This window comes from Phyllostomus hastatus, unplaced genomic scaffold (genome assembly GCF_019186645.2).
Source record: "Phyllostomus hastatus isolate PE091 unplaced genomic scaffold, TTU_PhHast_1.1 phas_contig_86, whole genome shotgun sequence".
Lineage (NCBI taxonomy): Eukaryota > Metazoa > Chordata > Mammalia > Chiroptera > Phyllostomidae > Phyllostomus > Phyllostomus hastatus.
In genome coordinates, this window is record NW_025333977.1 from 94,799,718 (window position 1) to 94,825,457 (window position 25,740).

A 25,740-nucleotide genomic window follows, 5' to 3' on the forward strand; every position below is an offset into this window, starting at 1 on the left:
AAGCAAACTATCAGATGCAGAGTTCAAAACACTGGTTATAAGGATGCTCAAAAAACTTAGTAAGGACCTCAACCGCATAAAACAGATCCAGTCAGAAACAAAGGATACACTAAGGAAAATAAAGAATTTACAAGGAAACAAAAGTAGAGTGGATGAAGTTGAGAATCAAATCAGTGATTTGGAATGCAAGAAAGCAAAGCAAAACAAAACCAAACAACAACAAACAAACCAAATCAAAACAAGAAGGAAAAAGAATCCAAGAAAATATGGATAGCGTAAGGAGCCTCTGGGACAACTTCAAGTGCATCAACATTCACATCGTAAGGTTGCCAGAAGGAGAAGAGAAAGAGCAAGAAATTAGAAATCTAATTAAATAATAATAAAAGAAAACCTCCCCAATTTGGTGAAGGAAACAGACACGCAAGTCCAGGAAGCTCAGAGAGTCCCAAACAAGATGGATGCAAACAGGCCCACTCTAAGACACATCATAATTAAAATGCTCATAGTTTAAAGATGCTGAGAGATTCTTAAAAGCAGCAAGAAAAAAGCCATTAGTTACCTACAGGGGAATTCCTGTAAGACAGTCAGGTGATTTCTCAAAAGAAACTTTGCAGGCTAGAATGGACTGGCAAGAAATACTCAAAGACATGAAAAGCAGGGACCTACGGCCAAGATCACTCTACCCAGCAAAGCTATCATTTAGAATTGAAGGGCAGATAAAGAGCTTTGCAGGCCAGAAAAAACTAAAGGAGTTCAGCATCACTGAACTATTATTATATTGTTAAAGGGACTTATTTAATAAAAAGAAGATCCAAACTATGAACAATAAAATAACAGTATGTACATATCTATCAACAATTGAATCCATAAAACAAACCAAGCAAACAAGAAAAACAAGAGAGAGAATCATGGATATGCAGAGATTTTGATGGTAACTAGATGGTAGGGGGGTGTGGAGAATGGCTGAACAGGTGAGGGGATTAAGAAGTATAAATAGGTAGTTACAGAATAGCCATGGGGATGTAAAGTACAGTATAGGAAATGGATGAGCCATGTACTTATATGCATAACAAATGGACATGAACAATGGTGTGGGGATTGCCTGGGGAGTGGGGTGGGGGTTGCTGGGCAGATGGGGGAAAGGAAGAAAAGTTTTGGTAACTATGACAGCACAATAAATAAATGTAACTAAAACAAGAATTTGGAGGTAAAGGCAAAGGAGTTTGTTAGGAAAGTGGAGGATGACTTTCTAGTAAATAAAGTTTGGGAGTCACAGTTATTTTTCATTGTAAGTCCTCCCTAGACTGGGAATCCAACTGGCAACCCTTTGGTTTACAGGCCAGCACTTAATCCAACGAGCCACATCAGCCAGGGCTATAAGTCTTTTGATAATACACAACTTATAAAGTATTTTCTAAAACATAAAAATTAAGAATAAAAAATGAAGATGACTCATTAAATGCACCTAAATATAACCTAATGTTTGACTGTCATGTGTTTTTAATAAATCAGATATTAAAGGTAACACCTATTAAACTAAACTTAGAAATTATAGATAAGAAAAAAGGAGAGTATAAATACAAATTTATATTTTTCCATATACTGTGGATATCTATACATAAAATGCTTTTAACAACTTTGGACCAGAACAGTTTAATAAATACTCCAAGAATTAGTGGAAGGAGAGAAAAATTTGATACATATAGGATTCCCAGATCATTAGCAGGGTAGAAGGAATAAAAAGGGTAGTAGAAACAGAACAAGAAAAAGTTTCCATTTATTATGTATTGTAGAACATATATAGAGTACATGCTTGTAAACAGATATATTTATACATACAGAAACATATATGGGAAAAAGGCTTATTTCATGTAACATATATCATCTCTCATGAGAAGAATAAAATATTAGCAATAGGCTCCCTGAAAGAATCAAAAGGAATGAGAGACTAATTATGAAGAATAATTCAAATTACTTACGGTAATCAACTAAACTTAAAATAATAGTACAATAAACTACATATAAAAGCTCTACTAAAAAAGTATACAAAATACAAATAAATAGGGTATCTGTATAGTTTTATTAGCCAAGTGAAAGAAACTCAATCTATATACTAATGGTATCCATGTAATATTATTAGATTTATGCTATTGCATTCATCTTTTATGTTATAGAAAAATAACGTTTGACTTCTCCCAAGTGTTTCAAAAATGCATATAGAAATTTCCTGAAACTTTACTCTTTGCTGAGCCTATCTGCATTTTAAGACATTATTTATATATTGCTGTCTTTGCTATAATGAAAACTGTTAAGGTAATTAAATGTTAAACAAATAGAGAATATTTTATTATGGAAGAATACAGGTAGCCCTGGCTGGTGTGGCCCAGTGGACTGACTGCTGGCACGTGAACCAAAGGGCCGCTGGTTCGCCCCTTAGCCAGTGCACATGTCTGGGCTGTGGGTCAGGTCCCCAATAGTGGGTGTGTGAGAAACAACCACACAATGATGTTTCTCTCCCTCTCTTTCTCTCTCCCTTCTGGTCTCTCTAAAAATAAATCAATAAAATCTTTAAAAAAAAAAAGTGCAGGTAAATATTAGTGTTGGATGATATGCCATATGAAGCTACAATACTGATTAAGTAAAAGATCCAACTTAAAAATTTTCTGGTTTATATTTTATATTTCCTTACTATATTATTCAAGGGATTATATAATTTTCATTAATCAAATTATAATAATATTCCAACTCTGGAAAGACACACTGTCAGAAAATCAATCATAAAAAAAATTTCCCTGGTTTGCAACTTTTTCTTTGCAGTTTATTTTTCTATAGTGAAACTCAGTGAAAAACTTGAAAGAAATCATGTATAAATATTAATACTTGCTATAATTGCATAATTAAGACTTGCCATAATTAGAAGTAGAGAAATTTACCTGACATACAGGGATCGCTTCTGGCTAGTTCGAAGAGAACCTGAGCCTGAACTAATGCTACTATTCATCATCTGCTCCCGTAAATCATGTATTTTTGCTTCAAAACGACTGTATTCTGATAAAAGAAAAAGAGAAATAAATGTAAATTTTATAGTATAAAAGTCACTTAAAGATAAAATATTAAATATGTAACCTGTCCTATAACTGATTAAAAGTGGTTAGAACCTTAAGAGTAATCTGTACAACAATCTGCCCAATATGCATATACAAAAATTAATAATTTTCTAAATGTACCATAAAGTAATATTGGCTGAATTAGTATTTTCTCATATGCTATTTTAAAGTTCATACCTCATTTAATCAATTAAAAGACAATTTCCATGTATCATTTACCAATATGAACCTTACATTACTATGTAATACTTGTGGCTGGGTCAATAATATGGGAAAAATGTGCTTTAAAAACTGATAAATGCAATCAAATTTATTTCAAGTTGTCTTATAATTTATAAGTTTTCAAAATGACAAAATAAGATACAAAAATAATCTGAAGTAGAAAATTTTTTTTTAATATGACAGAAGCCTTTTAATATTTTCCCTTGGAGAATTTTTACCATCTGGCAATAAATGAGAAGCAGTTTATTTTTAACTTAAAGGTTCCTATCTTGTTGGGAGTCCTCCCACCTGGTTTCAGGGACTGTAGCCTTTTGTCTCATGAGCCATTAAGGAGACAGAACACCTCCTCCTGGCAAGAGTGCAGCTCCTGCTGCCCCCACCTCCCCCTGCTTGGCCCAGGCAGATAGCAGGTTAGCCAATGATTGGTAAGATCCCTCATAGGAGGAGGAACCACCTAAGATAGGCACTGGTGCGATGGGCCATCAGGGAAGGATTTAGGAGTCTTCAGAGAACAGGCAGAAAGACCCTCACCCCTTGGCTTTGTCATAGCCTGAGTCCTCAGTCTTTCTGAGAAAGTCTCCTAGTCTCTTGGCTGCTTTGCTCTCCCTGCCTGACTCAGCCTGGGAACTACGCCCAAGACCTCCTACTGGATCTGATGGCTCTCAGGACTCAATCTGGCCAGAGAAACAATCTACATTGTTTCCTTTGAGACCTGCTCTGCCCTTTTGCTATGAAACAGACACTTGAGCAAAAGCCAACCCTGACCAGAGACAATCCCTGTGTTTCTTCAACTATTATCTGTAAATGATGTCAGTAGCATTTTGAGCACTGGTTGATGAGCTCTGAGTGCATACTATGTATCTTTGTGTGAGCTGAACTTAATAAAAATGCAGGGAAGAGAGTATTTAGGACCTCTCTCCTTTGACTGACTGGTCACCTTTCCTCCCCAGGCAAATCACGCATTGGGCATTTTTATTTCTCATCTGCGATGTCCAGGGGAGTTCTGAAGACGGAGTTCCCCCATCACTCTTTTATAGATTTCTTTCAATTTTACTGTTTTTCCCCCTCCTCTCTCTTCTCACATATTGGTATAGTCAATTGGGAGGCCTATATGTTGATGTTGGTTGTTACCCGGAACCTCATCTATTGCTATTGGATGGAACATCTCCATGTAGCTGTTTCATATGATTGCTTGGTTTTCTCAGAGGACATAAAATCAAGATAGGAAAAAGCCATTTTTTGTGGAGGTTCTGGTCAAGATGGTAGAGTAGATGTACACTACACTAACCACCTCATATGACCACATCAAAATTACAACTAAGTTATAAAACAATTAACCTGGATAACTATTTGAAGACTAGCTAAATAGAAGTCCTACAACTAAGGATATAAAGAAACCAGCTGAGACAGGTGGGAGGGGTAGAGAAATGAAACAGGCTGGTATCTACCAACTCATGAGTGTTTGAGAACCTGGAGGGATATCTTAGCTGCACAGGTTCCACCTGAGGAGTGAGGCATCTCAGCCCCATGCTGGATCCCCCAACCTAGAACACCTGTGTCAGGAAAAGGAGCCCACATAATACCTATCTATGAAAATCAGGTGGAGATTCCATCTATCCAGATGACAGGGAATGGTGCTGGGAATCCTGGCATCCTCTTAAAGGGCCAGTGCACAAATGCTTGCAAACACTTGCCTTGGGCTCTGGCAAAGGAGTTGCAGCTTGGGGGAAGGGGGAGTGTACCAGAGACAAAACAGGGAGAAACTGAGTTGTATGACTTCTGGGTGAGAGCTGAAGGGATGCCTGCCATTGTACCTGTGTTCAGCCTTCCCACCACATAGCCAAATCTGAATCTGCATTATCCTGGTGAATTCTATTAGTTCCACCCTGACTACCTGAGACCCCACCCTACCACAAAAATCTGTAGGTCACAGGTGGGTGGCAGCTGGCCTCAGTGTACCCTTAGATTTTTGCTGAGTGGCCTTGGGCCCAGAACTAGTTCCAAATCTGAGTATGTTTTAACCTGGTAAATACCACTTGCCCATGAGCATCCAGGCCCAGCACAGGCACCTACCGGTTGTGGATCACTTTGCAGCTCCTAACAGGTAGCCTTGGGCCAATCACAGGCAGTATCTGACATTAACCTGCAACTGAAGAGGAGGCCTCAGAACACAAACACACCTATTGGCTAGCATCAGGACACAACACAGCACCATACAATTAGCTCCACAAGTAGCACACTGAAAAGGAGGTCTCAGCAGGCACTAGAACCTGTTGGGGCAAATCCTGCTCCTTGGGGTCAGCTCCTGCATAGCAGCTTATACACTGTGGTCATGGCCAATCCTCATGGCCAGCTAGCCTGAGCTTTAATCCTATCCACTGACATGCCAACAGCAATCAAGGTTCAACTACAACAGGAGGGTACACATAACCCACAAAAGGGACACTCCTAAGCACTGGCTCAGGTGATCATGGAGACTGTGACTGGGCCTCACAGGACACCTACTACATAAGGTCACCCTTCCAAGACTGGGAGATGTAGTTTATCCACCCAATACACAGAAAAAAACAAACCCCAAAAAACCAAACACCACAGAAAGGCAGCCAAAATAAAGAGACAAAGAAACATGTGACAAATAAAAGAACAGGAGAAACATTCAGAAAAAAAATACTAAATGAAATGGAGAGAAGCATTATACTAGATACAGAGTTCAAAACACTGGTTATAAAAATGCTGAAGAACCTTAGGGGAAGAACAAATAAATTCAGTGAGGACTCTGACAGAGTGATGGTAAGCATAAGAAAGGACAGAGAAACCATAAAAAGCAGCAGCCAGAAATGAAGAATACTATAGAAGGAATCAACAGATTAGATGAAGCAGAGGATCAAATCAGCAATTTGGTAGACAAGGTAGTAGAAAACACCCAATCAGAATAGCAAAAGGAAAAAAAAAATTAAAAAATGTTGATAACTTAAGGGTCCTTTAGGGCAACACAAAGCATAACAACACTCACACCAGAGAAGTATCAGAAAGAGAAGAGAGACAGCAAGGGATTAAGAACTTATTTAAGGAAATGTCTGAAAACTTCCCTAACCTGGGAAAGGAAAAAAGACATAAAGGTCCAGGAAGTGCAGAGAGTCCCAAACAAGATGAACCCAAAGATGCACACACCAAGACACATCATAATTAAAATACTAAAAGGTTAAAAAAAAAAAGGTTAAAGACAAAGAGAGAATCTCAAAAACAGCAAGAGAAAGCAGTTAGTTAACTGCAAGGGAGGGCCCATAACACTGTCAGCTGATTTCTCAAAAGAAACTTTTCAGGTCAGAAGAGTTTTGGCATGAAATATTCAAAATGATGAAAATGAATAGGAAGGACCTAAAGCTAGGCTATCATTTACAATTTAAGGAAATAAAGAGCTTCCCAGGCATGAAAAAGCTAAAGGAGTTCATTACCACCCAACCAGTTTAACAAGAAATGTTAAACAGACTTCTTTAAGAAGAAAAAAATGGAACATAAATATAAATAATAAAATGGCAATAACTACACACCTATTAATAGTTACTTGAAGATACCTACTTCAGATTGAAAGACACACAAAGGAGATAAAAGACACATAACAGGATGAAAAAATATATTTCATGGAAGTGGAAATGAAAAAAAAAAAAGGTGGGGTAGCAATGCTTACATTAGACAAAACAGACTTTAAAACAAAGCCCATAGTAAGAGACAAAGAAGGGCATTACATAATGATAAAGTGATCAATCCAACAAGTGTATATAACTCTTGTAAACATTTATACTACTCCCAACACAGGAGCACCTATTAATATATAAAGCAAATACTGATGGACATAAAGGGAGAGACTGACATTAATACAGTTACAATAGGGGTCTTGAACACCCTGTTGATATCATTGGATGGATCTCCCAGACAAAATCAACAGGGAAACAGTGGCATTAAATGACACATTAGACCAAATGAAGTTAATTGATATTTTTTGGCATTTTCACCCAAAAGCAGAAGAATATCCATTCTTTTCAAGTGCACATGAAACATTTTCCAGGATAAATCACATGTTAAGACATAATCTCAATAAATTAAAGAAGGCTGAAATCATATCAAGCATCTTCTCTGACCACAATAGTATGAAAGTAAAAATCAATTACAGGGAACAAAACCCAAAAATCACACAAACACATGGAGGCTAAATAACCTGTTACTAAACAATGAATGGGTTAACAGTAAGATCAAGGGAGAAGTCAAAAGATACCTTGAGGCAAATGAAAATGAAAACAAAATAGTCCCAAATCTGTAGGACACAGCAAAAGTAGTCCTAAAGAAAAATTCATATCAATACAGGACTACCTCAAAAAATAAAAAAAATCTTAAATAAACAACCTAACCTTATGCCTAAAGGAACTAGAAAAAGAACAATAAACAAAGCCCAAAGTGAGTAGAAGGAAAAAAATAATAAAGATCAGAGCAGAAATAAATAAAATAGAATCTTAAAAAAAATATAAAAGATCAATATATCCAAGAGCTGGTTCTTGGAAAAGATAAAGAAGATTGATAAATCTTTAACCAGACTCATCAAGAGAGGACCCAAATAAATAAAATCAGAAATAAAGGAAGTAACAACTGATAGCACAGAAATAAAAAAGGATTATAAGAAAACATTACAGACCTTCCTCTCTCTTTTTGGTGCTGCCTACAGAGGGGGCAGCTTCTCCTACTCAGCACCATTGCTACCCTCAGACCCCTCAGGAAACTCAAGATTGTCAAAAAGAGGACCAAGAAGTCCATCTGGCACCAGTCACATTGATATGTCAAAATTAAGCAGAACTGGTGGAAACCCAGAGGCACTGACAACAGGGTACACAGAAGACTAAAAGGCCAGCTCATGATGCCCAACACTGGTTATAGGAGCAACAAGAAAATAAAGCACATGCTGCCCCATGGCTTTGGTAGTTCCTGGTGCCCAACATCAAGGAGCTTGAAGTGCTGCTGATGTACAACAAATCTTACTGTGCTGAGACTGCTCACAATGTCTCCTCAAAGAACCAAAAAGCTACTATAGGAAGCAGACCAGCTGGCCATCCAAGTCAGTAATTCCAATACCAGGCAGCGCAGTGAAGAAAATGAATAGTCAGATTATGTACACACTGTATTTGTGTTAATAAAACCATAAAATTCTGCACTGGATGAATGGCTCAGTTAGTTAAGAGTGAAATCATGTACATCAAAAGACTGCAGGTTCAATCCCTGGATGGGGCACATATGGAAGGCAACTGATTGATGTTTCTCTCTCACATCTCTTTCTTTAAAATCAAACACATCCTCATGTGAGGATTAAAAAAAAACCCAGAAAATTCTACCAAGAAAATACTACAAACAATTACATGCAAATAAATGGAACGACCTGAAAGAAATGGATAAATTCTTAAAAACATACAATCTTCCAAGACTGTATGGAATCAAGAAAAACCAGAAAATCTGAATAGACCGATTACTACCAACAAAACCAAATCAGCAATTGAAAGACTCCCTACTAAAGTCCTGAACCAGATGGTTCACAGGTGAATTTTACCAAACTTTCGAAGGAGAACAAACAGCTCTTCCTCTCAAATATTCCAAAAAAAATTTAAGAAGAGGGAAGACTCCCAAGCTCATTTTATAAGGCAAGCATTACCCTAATACCAAACCAAAGATATTACGAAACATGAAAATTATAGGCCAACATCCCTGATGAACACAGATGCAAAAATCTTCCAAGTATTAGCAAACTTAATTCAGCAATACATTAAAAAAAACACAAAAAAACAAAACAGAGTTCTGGCCAAGATGGAGGCATAGGTAGAAACTCTTCACTTCCTCGCACAACCAAGAGGAGGATAACAACCAATCTAAAAACAAAAAACAAACCAAAAGTGCCAGGAAATCAAACCGAGGGAACTCTGATAACCAAGGAATTAAAGAAACAGTCAACCAAACCAATCAGATTGGTAGGAGGGAGATGGGCAGATGGAGAGAACCTGGGGCAAAGTGGCAGTCTGTGCGGGCAGGACTGGCTGAACAGGAAACTGAGGCTAAGAGTTGACTGTGGACTATGGCAGGGGTTGCCATGGTGGGAGAAACTCCCAGCCTAACATGAGAGTTTGTTGGAAAGTGGGGCTAGAGCCCAGCAAGCAAGCTGCATTGTTTCCTCTCTGACCCCTTGCCCACAGATGGCACCACAATGCAGCAAAGAGAGTTGCCCTGCCCTGGCAAATACCTAAGGCCCTGCCCCCTTACAACTTAACAGGTGCACCAAGACAAAGAAATATGGCCCAAATGAAAGAACAGAACAAAACTCCAGAGAAAGAGCTAAGTGATGAGGAGATAGCCAACCTATCTGATGTGGAATTCAAAACACTGGTAATCAAGATGGTCACAGAATCAACTGAGCTTGGTCATAGAGGAACACACCAAGGCACACCATCAAGTTACCCAACATTAAAGATAAAGAGAGAATCTTAAAAGCAGCAACAGGAAAGGAGAGAGTTACCTACAAAGGAGTGCCAATAAGACTATCAGCTGATTTCTCAAAAGAAACCTTACTGGCAAGAAGGGGCTGGAAAGGACTATTTGAAGTCATAAAAGGCAAGGACCTACATCCAAGAATACTCTATCCAGCAAAGCTTTCATTTAGAATGGAAGGGCAGATAAAGTGCTTCCCAGATAAGGTCAAGCTCAAGGAGTTCATCATCACCAAGTTCTTATTGTATGAAATATTAAAGGGATGTATTTAAGAAAAAGAAAATCAAAACTATAAACAGTAAAATGATAACAAACTCACAACTATCAATAAAATAAACCTAAATGAACTTAAAAAATAAAAGAAAGAAAAACAGTGAAAACAAACACTAAGCAAACTATAACAGGAACAGAATCAGAGAAATGGACATTGCATAGAAGGTTTTCAATGGGGAGGGGGAGGGCAAGAATGGGGGGAAGGTACAGGGAATAAGAAGCATAATTGGTAGGCATAAAATAGACAGGGAGAGATTAAGAATGGTACAGAAAGCAGAGAAGTCAAAGGACTTGTATGTATAACCCATGTACATGAACTATGAGGGGGGTGGAATGCTGGAGGGCTGGGGGTGCAGGGTGGACAGGGGACAAAGGGGGAAATTGGGAAAATTATATTTGCATAACCAGTAAAATATACTTAAAAAAATCATACACCGTGATCAAGTGGACTTTATTCCTGGAGTGCAAGGTTAGTTCAATATTTGCAAATCATTTAATGTGACACACCACATAAACTAAATAAAGGATATAAATATATTAACAGATGCAGTAAAAGCATCAGACATTTGATAAAATCCAGTATCCATTTGTAATAAAAACTCTCAGTGGAAACAGAAGGAACATACCTCAACATAATAAAGCCCATATATGACAAACCAATAGCTAACGTAATCAGCGGGGAAAAGCTAAAGCAAGATCAGGAGCTTTAAGGAAAAAAGCTTTCCCTAAGATCAGGAACAAGGTAGGGTTGTTCACTTTCACCACTTTTATTCAACTTAGTATTTGAAGTCCTAGCTGTAAAAATGAGACAAGGAAAAGAAATGAAGGGCATCCAAATTGGAAAGAAGGAAGTAAAACTGTCATTATTTGAGGATGACACAATACTATGTATAGAAAAAACTAAAGATTTCACCAAAATACTGCTAGAACTGATAAATAAATTCAGCAAAGTAGCAGGGTACAAATATAATATTCAGAAATTGGTTGCATTTTATACAATGATAAGGAGCTGTCAGAAAGGGAAATTAAAAAAAAACCCATTTACAATCTCATAAATAAATGTAACCAAGAATGTAAAAGACCTGTACTTGAATAATTATAAGACACTGAGGAAGATACAAATCAATGGAAGCATATATTGTGTTCATGTGTAGTCATTGTTAACATTGTTAAACTGTCTATGCCATCCAAAACAATCTCTAGATTCTATGCAACTCCTATCAAAATAAATGCCAATGGCATTTTTCTCAGAATTAGAATAATCCTGCAATTTATATAAAACCACAGAAGACCCTGAACAGCCATAGAAATCTTGAGAAAGAAGTATGAAGTTGGAAGTATCATCCTACCTGATATAAAATTATAGCACAAAACTACAGTAATCAGCTCTGGCCAGTGTGGCTCAGTAGGTTGGAGCATCATCCTGAAAACCAAAAGTTTGTGGGTTTGGTTCTCCATCAGGGCACATGCTTAAATTGTGGCTTGTGTCACCAATCAGGGTGTATATGAGAGGCAACTATCTGATGTTTCTACCCCTTTTTCTCTTTCTTTCTTCTACTTTCTCTAAAATCAGTAAGTGTGTCCTCTGGTGAGGATTAACTCCTCCCCCCTACTCCCCCCCAAAAAACTATAGTAATCAAAACAGCATGGTACTGACATTAAAAACAGACAAATCAATGGAACAGAATATAGAGCCCAGAAATAAATCCATGGCTATATGGTCAATTAACATATAACAAAGGAGGCAAAAACATACAATATGGTAAAGACAGACTATTTTAATAAATGGTGTTAGGAAAATTGAACAGATACAAAAAGAAACTAGATCACATTCTTATACCATATGCAAGACTAAACTCAATGGATTAAAGACTTAAATGTAAGCCATGAAACCATAAAAATCAGGAAGAAAACATAAGCAGTATACTCTCTAACATTTCTCTTAGTAATATTCTTTCTGATATTATCTTCTCATGCAAGGGAAACAAACAAAAACGAAATGCACGTATGTCAAACTAAAAAGTTTTTACATAGCAAAGTATACTATCAACAAAATGAAAAGACAATTCACTGAATGGGAAAACATATCTGCCAATGATAAATCTGATAAGGGGTTAATATCCAAGATTTATAAAGAACTCACAAAACTCGAAACCAAAAAGCAAAATAATGAAAAAAAAAAAAAAAGGGCAAATGAATTCTCCAAAGAGGACATACAGATGGCCAACAGACATACGAAAAGATTTTCAACATCATTAATCATCAGAGAAATGCCAATTAAAACCACAACAAGATATTACACCTCACACCTGTCAGAATGGCTATCATCAATAAATCAGCAAACAACAAGGGTTGGTGAGGATGTGGGAAAATCTCAGGCTTTATTAGGGGGAATGAAGATTGGTCCAGCCACAATGAAAACAGTAAGTAGGTTCCTCAAAAATTAAAAATAGAACTACATTATGACCCAGCAATTCCATGCCTGGGTATTTATCTGAAGAAATCCAAAACACTAAATTGAAAAGATATACTTGGTGTGCACCCTCTATGACAGGGTGTCAAACTCATTTTCACCCAGGGCTACATGAGCCTCGTGGTTGCCTTCAAAGGGCTGAATGTAATTTTAGGACTGTATAAATATAACTACTCCTTAACTAGGGGCAAGGAGCTCAGTGCTGCTGCCAGGTAGAAACAAGATGATGGGCCGTATAAAATAAGGTAGAGAGCTGGATTCGGCCTGTGGGCTTTATTGTTTGCCACCTGTGTTCTACGACTTCACTGGAGTATAATTTACATTAGCCAAGATATGGAAAACAATCCCAGTGCCCAAGATATGGAAAACAACCCAAATCAATAGACAATTGGATAAAGAAGATGTACATATATACAATGTGAAGTAACTCGGCCATAAAAATGAAATCTTACCATTTGAAACAAGATGGATAGACCTAGAGAGTAGCATGCTAAGTGAAGTCAGAGAAAGGCATATATCATATGATTTCACTGATATGTGGAATCTAACAACATAAACAAACAAAAAACAGGCTCAAAGATACAAAGAAGAAAGGTAGCCTTGCTAGATGGGAGGGGGCTTGCAAGGCTAAGTTAGAAAGACCAAGGGGTCTTTATAAAACAGTCACAGGAAGGTAAAGTACAGCACAGGGAATACAGTCAATATTATTGCAGTAACAATGTGTGGTGTCATGTAGGTACCAGAATTAGTGGGAAGATCACATCACAAATTATATAATTGTCTACCTACCATGCTGTATACCTAAAAAAAATATTGAATGACAACTGTAATTGAAAAATTAAAAAAAGGCATTTGTGTGGATAGATTCTGTATATCAGCAGTGAATAAACTTTCTACTTTTTCGACTCATATAGTAAGAGCAAAAAAAGTACTGTGTAAAAGATATTTTTGTATTATACAAAAAATAAAATTTTGAAGATGGACTATTTTCAATCTTATCCTATATTAAAAACTAAACCTATTAATAACTTTTAAAAGTATATTTTATTGATTATACTACTACAGTTCCAATATTTTCCCCCTTTGCATCCCTCTGCCTGGTACCCCCTTCTCTCCAGTAATCCCTTCCTTAGTTCATGTCCATGGGTCATGCATACAAGTTCTTTGGCTTCTCCATTTCCTATACTATTCTTAACTTCCTCATCTATTTTGTACCTACCAGTTATCCTTCTCATTCCCTGTACCTTTTCCCACATACTCTCCCCCTTGCAGCTGATAACCCTCCATATAATCTCCATTTCTATGATTCCATTCCTGTTCCAGTTGTTTGCTTAGGTTTTTTGTTTTCCTAGATTCAGTTGTTGATAGTTGTGAGTTTGCTGTCATTTTACTGTGCATAGTTTTGATCTTCTGTTTCTTAAATAGGTCCCTTTAATGTTACCTATAATAAGGGTTTGGTGATGATGGACTTCTTTAGCTTTACCTACTCGTCTAGGAAGCACTTTATCTGCCCTTCAATTCTAAATGACAGCTTTGCTGGATAAAGTACTTTTGGTTGCAGGTCCTTGCTTTTTATCACTTTGAATACTTGTTGACAGCACTCTGCCTGTAAAATTTCTTTTGAGAAATCAATAGACGGTCTTATGGGAACTCCTTTATAGGTAACTCTCTGCTCTTCTCTTGCTGTTTTTAAGATCCTTTTTATTTTTTAAATATTTAAAAAATTTTTATTGTTGCTCAGTAACAGTTGGACCATTTCCCCCTATTGTTCTCCCCTGCTCTGCCCACCTGCACTTGCACATTCAATTCTCCCCTCCCCACCATTGTCCTTGTGCATGGGTCCTTTATATAAGTTCCTTGACCTTTCTGCTTCTTTCTCCTGTTGTCCCCCTCCCCCATTCCCTCTGGTCACTGTCAGTTTGTTCTGTATTTCCATGTCTCTGGTTCTATTATGCTGCTTGTTTTGTTCATTAGTTTCCACCTGTAGGTGAGAGCATCTTTTTGATGGCTAGCGATGTTGAGCTTCCTTTCATATGTCTATGGGCCCTTTCTGTGTCATCCTTGGAGAAGTGTTCAGGTCCTTTGCCCATTTTTCAATTGGATTGTTTATCTTCCTGGTGTGGAATTGAGTGAGTTCTTTGTATACTCTGGAGATCAAAAACCCTTGTCCGAGGTTCACTGGTAAATATATTTTCCTATATGGTTCATTCCCTATTCATTTTGCTGGTATTTTCCTTAGCCATGCAAAGGCTTTGTAATTTGATGCAATTACCTGTTTATTCTTGCCTTTATATCCCTTGCTCTAGGGGACATACTGGTGAAAATATTGATGTGTGAGATATCTAAGATTTAAGTGTGTTTTCCTCTAGGACTTTTATGGTGTCACTACTTATATTGAAGTCTTTTATCCATCTTGAGTTTATTTTGGTGTATGGTGTCAGTTTGTGGTCTAGTTTCATTTTTTTTTTCACATGTACCTGTCCAGATCTCCCAACAACATTTGTTGAAGAGGCTATTTTTTACTCCATTTTATGCTCCTGTCTCCTTTGTGAAATATTAATTGACCATAGAGACATGGGTTGATTTCTGGGCTCACTATTCTGTTCCATTGATCTGTGTCTGTTCTTATGCCAGTACCAGACTGTTTTGATTACAATGGCCTTATAATATAGTTTGATATCAGGTATTATGATCCCCCTTACTTTGTTCTTCTTTCTCAAAATTGCTGAGGCTATTTGGGGTCCTTTATGATTCCACAAAGATTGTGAAATATTTGTTCTATTATCTGTGAAATATTATTGTATTTTACAGGGATTGCAGTGTATTTATAAATTACTCTAGGTAGTATGGACATTTAAGAGATGTTAATTCTTCCAATCCATGGACATGGTATATGGTTCCGCTTACTTGTGTCTTCCTTAATTTCTTTCTTCAGTGTTCTGCAGTTTTTTGAGTACAGATCTTTAACCTCCTTGGTTAGTTTTTTTCCAAGGTACTTTATTTTTCTTGTTGCTATAGCAAATGGATTTTCCCCCCTAATGTTTGTTTCTGATATTTCATGGCTCATGTACAAAGATGCCTTCAATTTCTGAATATTTACTTTGTATCCTGATATTTGGGTTGAGTAGTTTTTTGGTGTAGTCTACAGGGTTTTCTATGTACAATATTATGTCACCTGCAAACAATGAGTTTTACTTCCTCCATTCCAATTTAGATGCCTTTAATTTATTTTTCTTGTCTGAACACTGTGGCTAGAGCTTCCAATATTATGTTGAATAGAAGTGGTGAAAGTGGACACACTTGTCTTGTTCCTGATCTTAGGGAGAAAGCTTTTTGTTTTTGCCCATTGAGTATGATGTTGGCTGCAGGTTTCTTGTATGTAGCCTTAATTATGTTGAGGTATGCTCCCTCTATTACCACTTTGCTGAGTGTTTTCATCATAAATAGGTACTGTACTTTATTAAATGCCTTTTTAGCAACTATTGATATCATGTGACTTCTGTCTTTCCTTTTATGTGATATATTATAATTACTGATTTGCAAATATTGTACCATCCTTGCATCCCTGGGAAAAATCCCACTTCATCATGGTGTATTATCTTTTTAATGTATTGCTGGATGCAGTTTTCCAATATGTTGTTGAGGATTTTAGCATCTATGCTCAGCAGAGATACTGGCCTGAAGTTTTCTTTCTTTCTTATGTCTTCATCTGTTTTGGGATTAGGATGATGCTGGCCTCAGAAAAAAAGAGTGGGAGTCTTCCCTCCTCTTGGATTTTTTTGGAATAGTCTGAGAATAGAAGTTAGCTCTCCCTTAAATTTTTGTAAAATTCTCCCTTGAAACTGTCCAGTCCAGGGCTTTTGTATGCAGGCAGTTTATTGATTACTACCTCAATTTCACTAGCTGTTAGCAGTCTGTTCAGGATTTCTGCTACTTCTTGATTCAATTTTGGAAGATTATAGGTTTCTAGAAATTTGTCCATTTCTCCCAGGTTTTCAAATTTCTTGGCATATAGTTTGTAGTAATTTCTTAAACTATGTATTTCTGTGGTATTGGTTGTAATTTTTCCTCTTTCATTTATGATTTTATGTATTTGGGTACTTTCTTTTTCTTGATGAGTCTAGTTAAAGGGTTATTGATTCTGTTTATATTTTCTCAAGAACCAGCTCCTGAATTTATTTATCCTTTGAATTCTTCTCTATGTCATTCAATTCTGCTCTGATCTTCCTTCCTTCCTTCTACTCACCCTGGGTTTTGTTTGCCGTTGTTCCTTTACTTCTTGTTCTTGTAGCACTAGGTTGTTTTTCTGAAAATTTTCCATCTCTTTTTTAGGTGGGTCTGTATTGCTATGAACATCCCCCTTAGGACTGACTGCCTTTGCTGAGTCCCATAGGTTGAACTGTTGTGTATTCATTTTGATTTATTTCCAGAAACTTTTGGATTCTTCATTGATCTCCTTGTTAAATCATTCATTGTTTAATAACATGTCATTCACTCTCCATGAATTTGACAGCTTTTCTTTTTTTTTTTTTTTTGAGGTTTGTTTCTAGTGCCAAGCCTTTGTGGTCAGGAAAATGTCTGATATGATTTCAATTTTCTTGGAATTTGTTGAAGCTTGTTTTGTGTCCTATCATGTGGTCTATCTTTGAAAATGTTCAATGAGCATTTGAAAAGAAGGAGCATTTTGCTTCTTTGGGGTGAAACATTCTGTATACATCGTCCATTTAATCTAGTGTTGTTCAGTGCCACCACTCCTTTTTGACTCTGTTTGGAAAATCTATCCATTGTTGACAGTGGGTTTTAAAATCCCGTAGTGTAAGTGTGTTGCTGTGTATATCTTTCTTGAAGACCTCTAAGATTTGCCCTATATATTTGGGTGCTCTCTGTTGGGTACGAATATGTTTACAATGTTTATATCTTCTTGATGGATTCTTCCTTTGAGTATTATGAAGTGTCCTCCTCTGTCATTTTTTATGGCCTTTCCATTGAAGTTTATTTTCTCTGATATAAGTATTGCTACCTTGGCTTTTATTTCTCTGTCCATTTGCTTGGGATATTTTTTCATAAGTCTTCACTTTCAGTCTGTGTAGGTCTTTTGCTCTGAGGTGAGTCTCTTGTAGACAGCATATATTGGGTCATGTTTTCTTATCCATTCAGCTACCCTATGTCTTTTGTTTGGAACATTTAATCCATTTACATTTAAGGTTATAACTGATAGCTACTTATTCATTGCCATTTATTGCCTTTGTACACGTGTTCCTTTTTCTCTCACTGTTCTTCTTCATCTTCTTAAAATAGTCCCTTTAGCATATCATGCAATGCTGGTTGGTGGTGTATTCTTTCAGCCTTCTTTTGTCTGGGAAGCTCATTTGGCCTTTCATTTTAATTGAGAGCCTTGCTGGGTATAGCAGTCTTGGTTGCAGGCCTTTGCTTTTTGTTATGTAGAATATTGCTTGCCATTCCCTTTTGGCTTATAGTGTTTCTGTTGAGAAGTTAGCTGCTAGCTTTATGGGGCTCCCTTGTATATTACTTCCTGTTTCTCCCTTGCTGTCTTTAAGATTCTCTCTTTGTCTTTGAATTTTGCCATTTGAATTATGATGTGTTTGGGAGTGGGCCTCATTGAATTTATCTTGATTTGGGACCCTCTGAGCTACCTGGACTCGGGTGACTTTTTTTCCTCTTCAAATTAGGGAAGTTTCTGTCATTACTCTTTCAAAGAGGATTGGGGGAGTTCTCTTTCATTTTTTCAAATAAGTTTTCAATTTCTTGCTCATCCTCTTCTCCTTCCAGTACCCCTATACTTGGATAGTGGAACATTTAAAGTTGTCCTGGAGGTTCCTAAGGCTCTCCTCATTTTTCTGAACTGTTTCTTCATTCCGTTCATTCTTCATTCAGTTCTAGCTGAATGTTTATTTCTTCCTTGTTTCCTTCCCTTCTCTGTTGGTTCCCTGTATATTTTGCTTTATTTCTCTTTATATAGTCTTCCATTGTTCCTTTATTTTGTGACCATACTCAACCATTTCTGTGAGCATCCTGATTACCAAAGTTTTGAACTCAGGGTCTGATAGGTTGGCTATCTCCTCATTGCTTAGTTCTGGTTTTGGAACTTTGGGCCACTTTTTTTGTCTTGGCACGCCTGTTACATTCTAAGGGGCAGAGCCTTAGATATTCACCAGGGTGGGGCAACCCAGGTTGCCGCGTTATGGCACTGTACTTGGGGAGGAGGTCCAATAGGGAACATTGATGCTTTCTCAGCTCTAGGCCAGTTTTTAGTCACTTGCCCTGCTTCCCACAAGCAAACTGGGTTCTCCTGGTGCTGACTCCCAGATGTGTGGGCTTATTTACTTTCTAGGACCCAGTGGGTCTCCCCAGTGAACTCTCTTGTAAGGCTGAGAGTTTCTCCTGTCTCCGCAATTCCCACAGGTTTTTACAGCCAGAGACTTTTTTTCCCCATGCTGTAACCCTGGGTTGCATGGTCTGTCTGGCTCCCCAGTTGTTCCTCCGAGTCTATCCACATGTGAATGTGGGGCTGCCTGATCTGCCAGCTGCTGCCTTGCTGGGCCTCCTCTCCACCCTGGCTGCCCACTTCCACCCCTCCTACCAGTCTTGATGAATGTTTTTTCTTTTCTCCTTGGTTGTCATCAGACTTCCATACAGTTCGATTTTCTAGCAGTTTTGGTTATCCTTTATTTTTAAATTTGTTGTTGAACTTCTTTTGGTTGTGTGAGGAGGCAAACTATATCTACCTATGCCTCCATCTTCACTGGAAGTATGTTTCTGCTTCTTGAATTGATCTGCTTTGATTTCCCGTCTTTGTGGAGTGAACTTCTATGCAGGAGACCTGTAGGAATCAGTGGTGCAGTCTCCTTGACCTCCTGAACTGAACTGTGATGAAATTCATGCCCTTTATGTTGGCTTTCTGGATATAATTGGGTTCTGATTGTTGTTGGTCATTCTTCGGAGGGTCCTTCCCTCCAGCTAGCTGACCGAGGGACATTCCACCTATCACATCTTGTATGCTGTTGTGCAGGTGCTGCCAGAACGAAACTACACAGCCCAGGAAACAAACCAACACATGCAAAAATAACTCCCACCCACAATCCCAGTTGTTAACAACCAAATGAACCAGTATTAATAAGGGTATAAAGAGATTAAGACAATTATAATAAAGGATAATGAATATGAGATGACTAAAAGAAAAATGATCTTGAGAGGGCAGAGGGGCGCACACTAAGAAGAGTAGGAAGTTGGAGCAATGAAAAGAAAGTAAAATTCACATTGCAAATTAGAAAGGAAAGGAAGCAGGTAGAATGGAGTAAGAGAAGGAAAGTATTACATTTAAACAGAAATTAAAAGGATATAAAGTGAGAGAAGGAAAAGGGGGAAAAAGTAAGTAATAATAAAAAAGGAACCAAATTGGGGAAAAAGATCTACCACAGCACTATCAACAACAAGTGAGGTAAGATTAATATAGGTGGAATGGGAATAAAAGGGGGGAAAAAAGAGAAACACTTAAGAGTTGTCTAGAGGAAAGGAAAATAAATTTGAGATGATAGAGGGAAAGGGAATATTAAGAGTCAGAAATGAAAACCAGGCTAAGGCAGGTTAAAATTAAAATTTGACACAAAAGAAAGGGCAAAATGAAGGCAGAATAGAGTAGGTAAGGGGAATAGTAAAATTTGAGATCTGAAACACAGAAACAGTGAAGATCTAGAGATAAAATTGAGAAAATGCAATAACAACTATCCAGAATGAACTAGAAAGAATGATAAAGGTGGAGAGTGCGGGTAGTTTAAGAGCAGGAAAAAGAATGTGAGATGACCACTGACAAGAAAATTGGTTTTGAGAGGGTAGATGGGGGAGAAACAATGGAAACAAGTTGTAGCAAGAAAGGAAAAAAAAAGAAAAATGAAAATAATAAAGGAAGAAGGTAAAATAGGGTAAGAGAAGGTAGGGGCAAAATATGAGAATTGAAATAAGCTATAAAATAAAATCTAGTCAATTAATATGCATAAACTTGAAGAATAAGAAGTTAACGTTAATAACTATGAAGGGACTTCTAGCCAAGATGGAGGCATAGGTAGACACACTGTGTCTCCTCGCACAAACAAGATAGGGACAACAACAACCTAGAAACAGAGTAACAACCAGAACTGACAGAAAATTGAACTGTATGGAAGTCGGACAACCAAGAAGTTAAAATAGACTGGATCATCCAGACCAGTAGGACAGGTGGAGTTGGGCAGCCAGCATGGGTTGTGCAGAGAGCAGAGCGCATTGGGACTGGGTGGGTAAGGCATCTGGGGCACCCAAGACTGCAGTGGGTGGACCCTGAGCACGCAAGAGGCAGCTGGCAGACCCTGTCCGAGGAGTGGCAGCTGGCAGATCTAGCCAGGCAGTGATTGTGAAGCAAGGCACTGTGTGCAACCCAGGATCACAGCGCTGGGAAACAGAGCCTAGGGACACTGACTGGGAGAGACTCCAAACCTCACAGAAGAGGTCCTTGGAAAGTTCAACAGGGTGCACAAGCCCACCCACATGGGAATTGGCACTAGAGGATACCAGTTTGCTTGGGGGAAGCAGCGGGAGGGAATGAGATCCACCAAGAGTGGAGCAAGCGCCACTGTTTCCTCTTGGACCCCACCCCCACATACAGTGTCACAACCCACAATCCAACAATATGAGTTACTCCGCCCTGGTGAACACCTAAGGCTCCACCCCTCATACATTAACAGGGGCGACCAGACCAAAGGGAAAAAAAAGATGGCTCAAACAGAACTAAAAGCCCCACAACCAGTACTTTTAAGCCACCGAGAGATAGCCAACCTATCAGATGCACAGTTCAAAGCACTGGTGATCAGGATGCTCACAGCACTGGTTGATTTTGGTCACAAATTAGATGAAAAAATGAAGGCTACAATAAGTGAAATGAAGAAAAATGCACAGGGAACCAATAGTGATGGAATGACAGCTGGGTCTCACATCAATGGAGTGGATCAGAAAGAAGAAAAAAACATAAAATCAGAAAAGAATGAAGAAATAAGAATTCAAAAAAATGAGGAGAAGCTTAGGAACCTCCAGGACATCTTTAAACGATCCAATATCCGAATTATAGGGGTACCAGAAGGAGAAGAAGAGCAACAAGTGAAAAAGTTATTTGAACAAATAGTAAAGTAAACTTCCCCAATTTGGCAAAGGAAATAGACTTCCAGGAAGTCCAGGAAACTCAGAGTCCCAAAGAAGTTGGACCCAAGGAGGAACACACCAAGGTACATCATAATTACATTAGCCAGGGTAAAAATGAAGGAGAGAATCCTAGAAGCAGAAAGAGATAAGGGGACAGTCACCTACAAAGGAATTCCCATCAGACTGTCAGCTGATTTCTCAAAGGAGACCTTGTAGGCAAGAAGGGGCTGGAAAGAAGTATTCCAAGTCATGAAAGGCAAGGACCTACATCTAAGATTAATCTATATAGCAAAGCTTTCATTTAGGATGGAAGCGAAAATAAAGTGCTTGTCAGATAAGGTCAAATTAAAGGAGTTCATCATCACCAAGCCCTTAGTTTATGAAATGTTAAAGGGACTTATCTAAGAAAAAAAGATAAAAAAAAACATGTATAGTAAAAAGACAGCAAACTCACAATTATTAACAACCACATCTAAAGCAAAAACAAAAATAAACTAGGCAAACAACTAGAACAGGAAGAGAACCACAGAAATGGAGATTACATGGAGGGTTAGCAACAGGGGAGTGGGAGGAGGAGAGAAGGGGAAAAGGTACAGAGAATAAGTAGCATAGGTGGTAGGTAGAAAATAGAGAGGGGGAGGGCAAGAATAGTATGGGAAATGTAGAAGCTAAAGAACTTATGACATATGGACATGAACTAAAGGGGGGGAATGTGCGTGGGAGAGGGTGTGCAGGGTGGAGGGGAATGAAGGGGGATAATGGGACAACTGTAATAGCATAATCAATAAAATATTTAAAAAATAAGAGAGACAAATACACAGATGTTCATGCTTCTTGACATGCTGTAATAAACTCCTTTGTTTCTGACAATAAAGTAAATAAGATATATATGAAAAAAAAAAAAAAAACTACGAAGGAAAGAAAGTATCACAAATCATGGAGAAGACCACAGTGGATTTCATCTGAGTAGCATCTCATATTTACCAGATTTTTATTTCTGGATCTGCCTCTGATGATGTCAAATGGTGTCCCAGTCTGGTGTTAGGCAGTCTATTGGAGACTATCAGGGATCTGCTATTTGTAGCTGACTCCTTCAGTTGTTAGTCTAGTCACTCTGCAATCAGCAGTTCAGCTTAAGCACCACAGGTTGGGGCAGAGTAATTCCTGTGGGTAGGGCTATTGCTTCTCCTTAGGCTGATACCCAAGTATGTGGATGACTCAGCATCAGGATTCCAGTGGCTGCTCTCAGTTCTTCCCTCCAAAAGCCACCATCCCCAGTCACTCCTCAAGTATCTCTAGTCTAATCTGCCCCTTGTCTTGTTTGCTGGAGCCCAGGATAAACGGCTGCATATGAAATTTATGTGTTGGCCCTTTAAATGGGTCTCTGAATCTCCAGCCATCCACACTGGCAGAGAGAAAGCCTGATATTTTTTTGCAACTGGATATTATCTGTATACCTTTTGGGCTTTGGTGCTATAGGCTGAGGAACTTAGCTTGGGGTTTAGATCCCACACTTCTCAGGAGGATTCTCCTCTGCCCCGCCACTGTAATATTCCTCTGGCATTTCCGCTGCTGCCTGTGGGAGCTGAGCCAGCACTCTTATGTTTCATTCTCACTCCCTACCAGTCAGGTTTTGCTGAAGCTGTTTCTTCTGCGTGTCCATGGTTATCAAACTTCTCTCCTGCTATTGTTCAGTTACTCATTCTGGATGATTTCTCTACAATTTAGTTGTATTTCCAGATTGATTCTTCAAGGAGGTTTAGTGTAACTTCCACTCATTCCTCTTCCATCTTGGATCTCCCCAAGACTCTCACCTTATCTTTAACCTTTGGCATTTTAATTATGATGTGTCTTGGTGTGATCCTCTTTGGGTCTAAATTGTTTGGGACTCTGCTTCCTCAACATGTTTGTCTATTTCCTTTGCCAAATTAGGGAAGTTTTCTTTCATTATTTTTTCAAATAAATGTTTGATTTCTTGCTCTCCCTCTTCTCCTTCTGGCATTTCTATGATTCAGGTGTTGGCACATTTGGAGATACTCCAGTCTTCTTACTCTCTCCTCATTTTTTTGAATTGTTGTTTCTTCATTCTGTACTGGTTGACTGTTTATTTCTTATGTTCCAAAATCGCTGATTTGAACCCTGGCTTCCTTCCCCTCACTGCTGATTCCCCATGGATTCACTTAGCACAGCCTTCACGTCTTTCCTTATGTGTGTGTTGTACTCAATGAATTCTTTGAGCATTCTTATCACCAGTGTTTTGAAATTTGCATCTGATAGGTTGGCTATCTTTGTAGCACTAAGTTCTTTTTCTGGAGTTACGATTTGTTTTTTCATCTGGGCAATATTTCTGTCTCCTCAATTTGGCAGCCTCCCTGTGTTTGTTTCTGTGTATTAGGTAGAGCTGCTTTGACTCCCTGTCTCGGCCCACTTATTACATTGTAGGGGTGGAAGCCTTAGGTATTTGCCATGGTAGGGCAACCAGCTTCATGTTGCTGTATCTGGGGGTTGGGCTGGAGAGGGAACAATGACACTTGCTTGATTTTTGCCCCATTTCCAGTTACTTCATGCACTCTCTATATGTAACTGGTACCCTTCTAGCTGCTGCCCTGGTGCTGAATCTCAGTGTGTGTGGGTTTGCATATGTTCTAGGACCGTGCAGGTCTTTTAAATGGGCTCTCCTGAGAGACTGGCAGTTTCTTCTACCACCCCAACCCCCACTGCTTTTTATAGTCATAAGTTATGAGGCTTTATTTTCCTGGCACTGGAACCCTTAGCTACATGGTCTAGCCTGGGGCTGGGATGGCTTGCTCTCCAGGTGTCCCTTCTGGTTTTTAACTATCACACATGAGTGTGGCACTTCACGTTCTGCTGGCTGCTGCTTTCTTACACTGCATCTTTTCAACCCCAGCTGCCTGTCTCCGCCCCTCCTACCCATCTGGACGAATGTTTCTTCTAAAAATCCTTGGTTGTAGGACTTTGATACAGTTTGATTTTCTGGAAGCTCTTGTTGTTTTTAGTTTTGAGATTAGTTGTCATCTTTCTTATGGTTGTTCAAGGAGGTGAAGCATGTTTACCTATGCCTCCATCTTGACTGAAAGTCTTAGTAACAAAAACCTTAAACACGCTCTCAAAATTACTGCAATTACATGATCTCTTTTTTCTGTGTTAATAACAAAGTATTTTACACACAGGTCAGATTCCATCAGATTTCCTCCTAAAACTAGTCTTATGGCAAAAACAAATAACTTGTCTGGGAGTTGGCAGAATCTGTAAACACAGTGAAGAGTTAAGCATGACTACTGTTAAGTTACTCTTCACTGTAGTTATCTAATTTTGTTTTATGGATACTAAGATTATTTGAAGCAACAACTCACCAAAAGACAAACATTTAAAAGTTTATATTAGTATGTAATATTCTTTTATTGCCCTTTAAAGTATAATAGAAAATTTATAGTATAATATTAGTAGACTGACAAATATAATATACCCACTACAATTCAGTAATTATCAACAAATGTGGGATCTTTCTTAAAAGATTGTATTTATTTTTGGAGACGGAGAAAGGGATGGATAAAGACAGCAAGACAAACTCAATATGTGAGAGACACATCGATTGGTTGCCTCTCACATACCCTCTAACTGGGGACCTGGCCCTCAACCCAGGCATGTGCCTTGACTGGGAATTGAACCAGCGGCCTTTTGGTTCATAGGCCAGCACTCAATCCACTGAACCACACCAACCAAAGCTCATGTGGAATCTTTAGTCTATAAAGACACATCTAAGATACAGCTAGATTGATGGGTGGATATATAGATAAAAATATAACCTGAATCATGAATTTATACTGGTTCTTCTAATTAAAAATTAGAATCATTAAATGTTTCCTTAATTTTTATAATATCTGTATGCACTTTCTTGCAATATGAGGAATTCTGGTTCTTAGGACACTGGTGAGTAAC

At 38.2% G+C, this 25,740-nt stretch overlaps 1 protein-coding gene across 14 annotated transcripts in view; it reads right to left on the reverse strand.

The window, feature by feature from the left end:
* Positions 1–25,740, reverse strand: part of DLG1 (discs large MAGUK scaffold protein 1) — a 280,465-nt gene that overhangs the window by 62,246 nt on the left and 192,479 nt on the right. For all 14 annotated transcript variants that reach the window (XM_045850849.1, XM_045850859.1, XM_045850858.1 and 11 more), the window contains one exon: positions 2,934–3,048. In XM_045850849.1, coding sequence (XP_045706805.1) covers positions 2,934–3,048 — 115 coding nt within the window. The remainder of the gene's footprint in view (positions 1–2,933; positions 3,049–25,740) is intronic.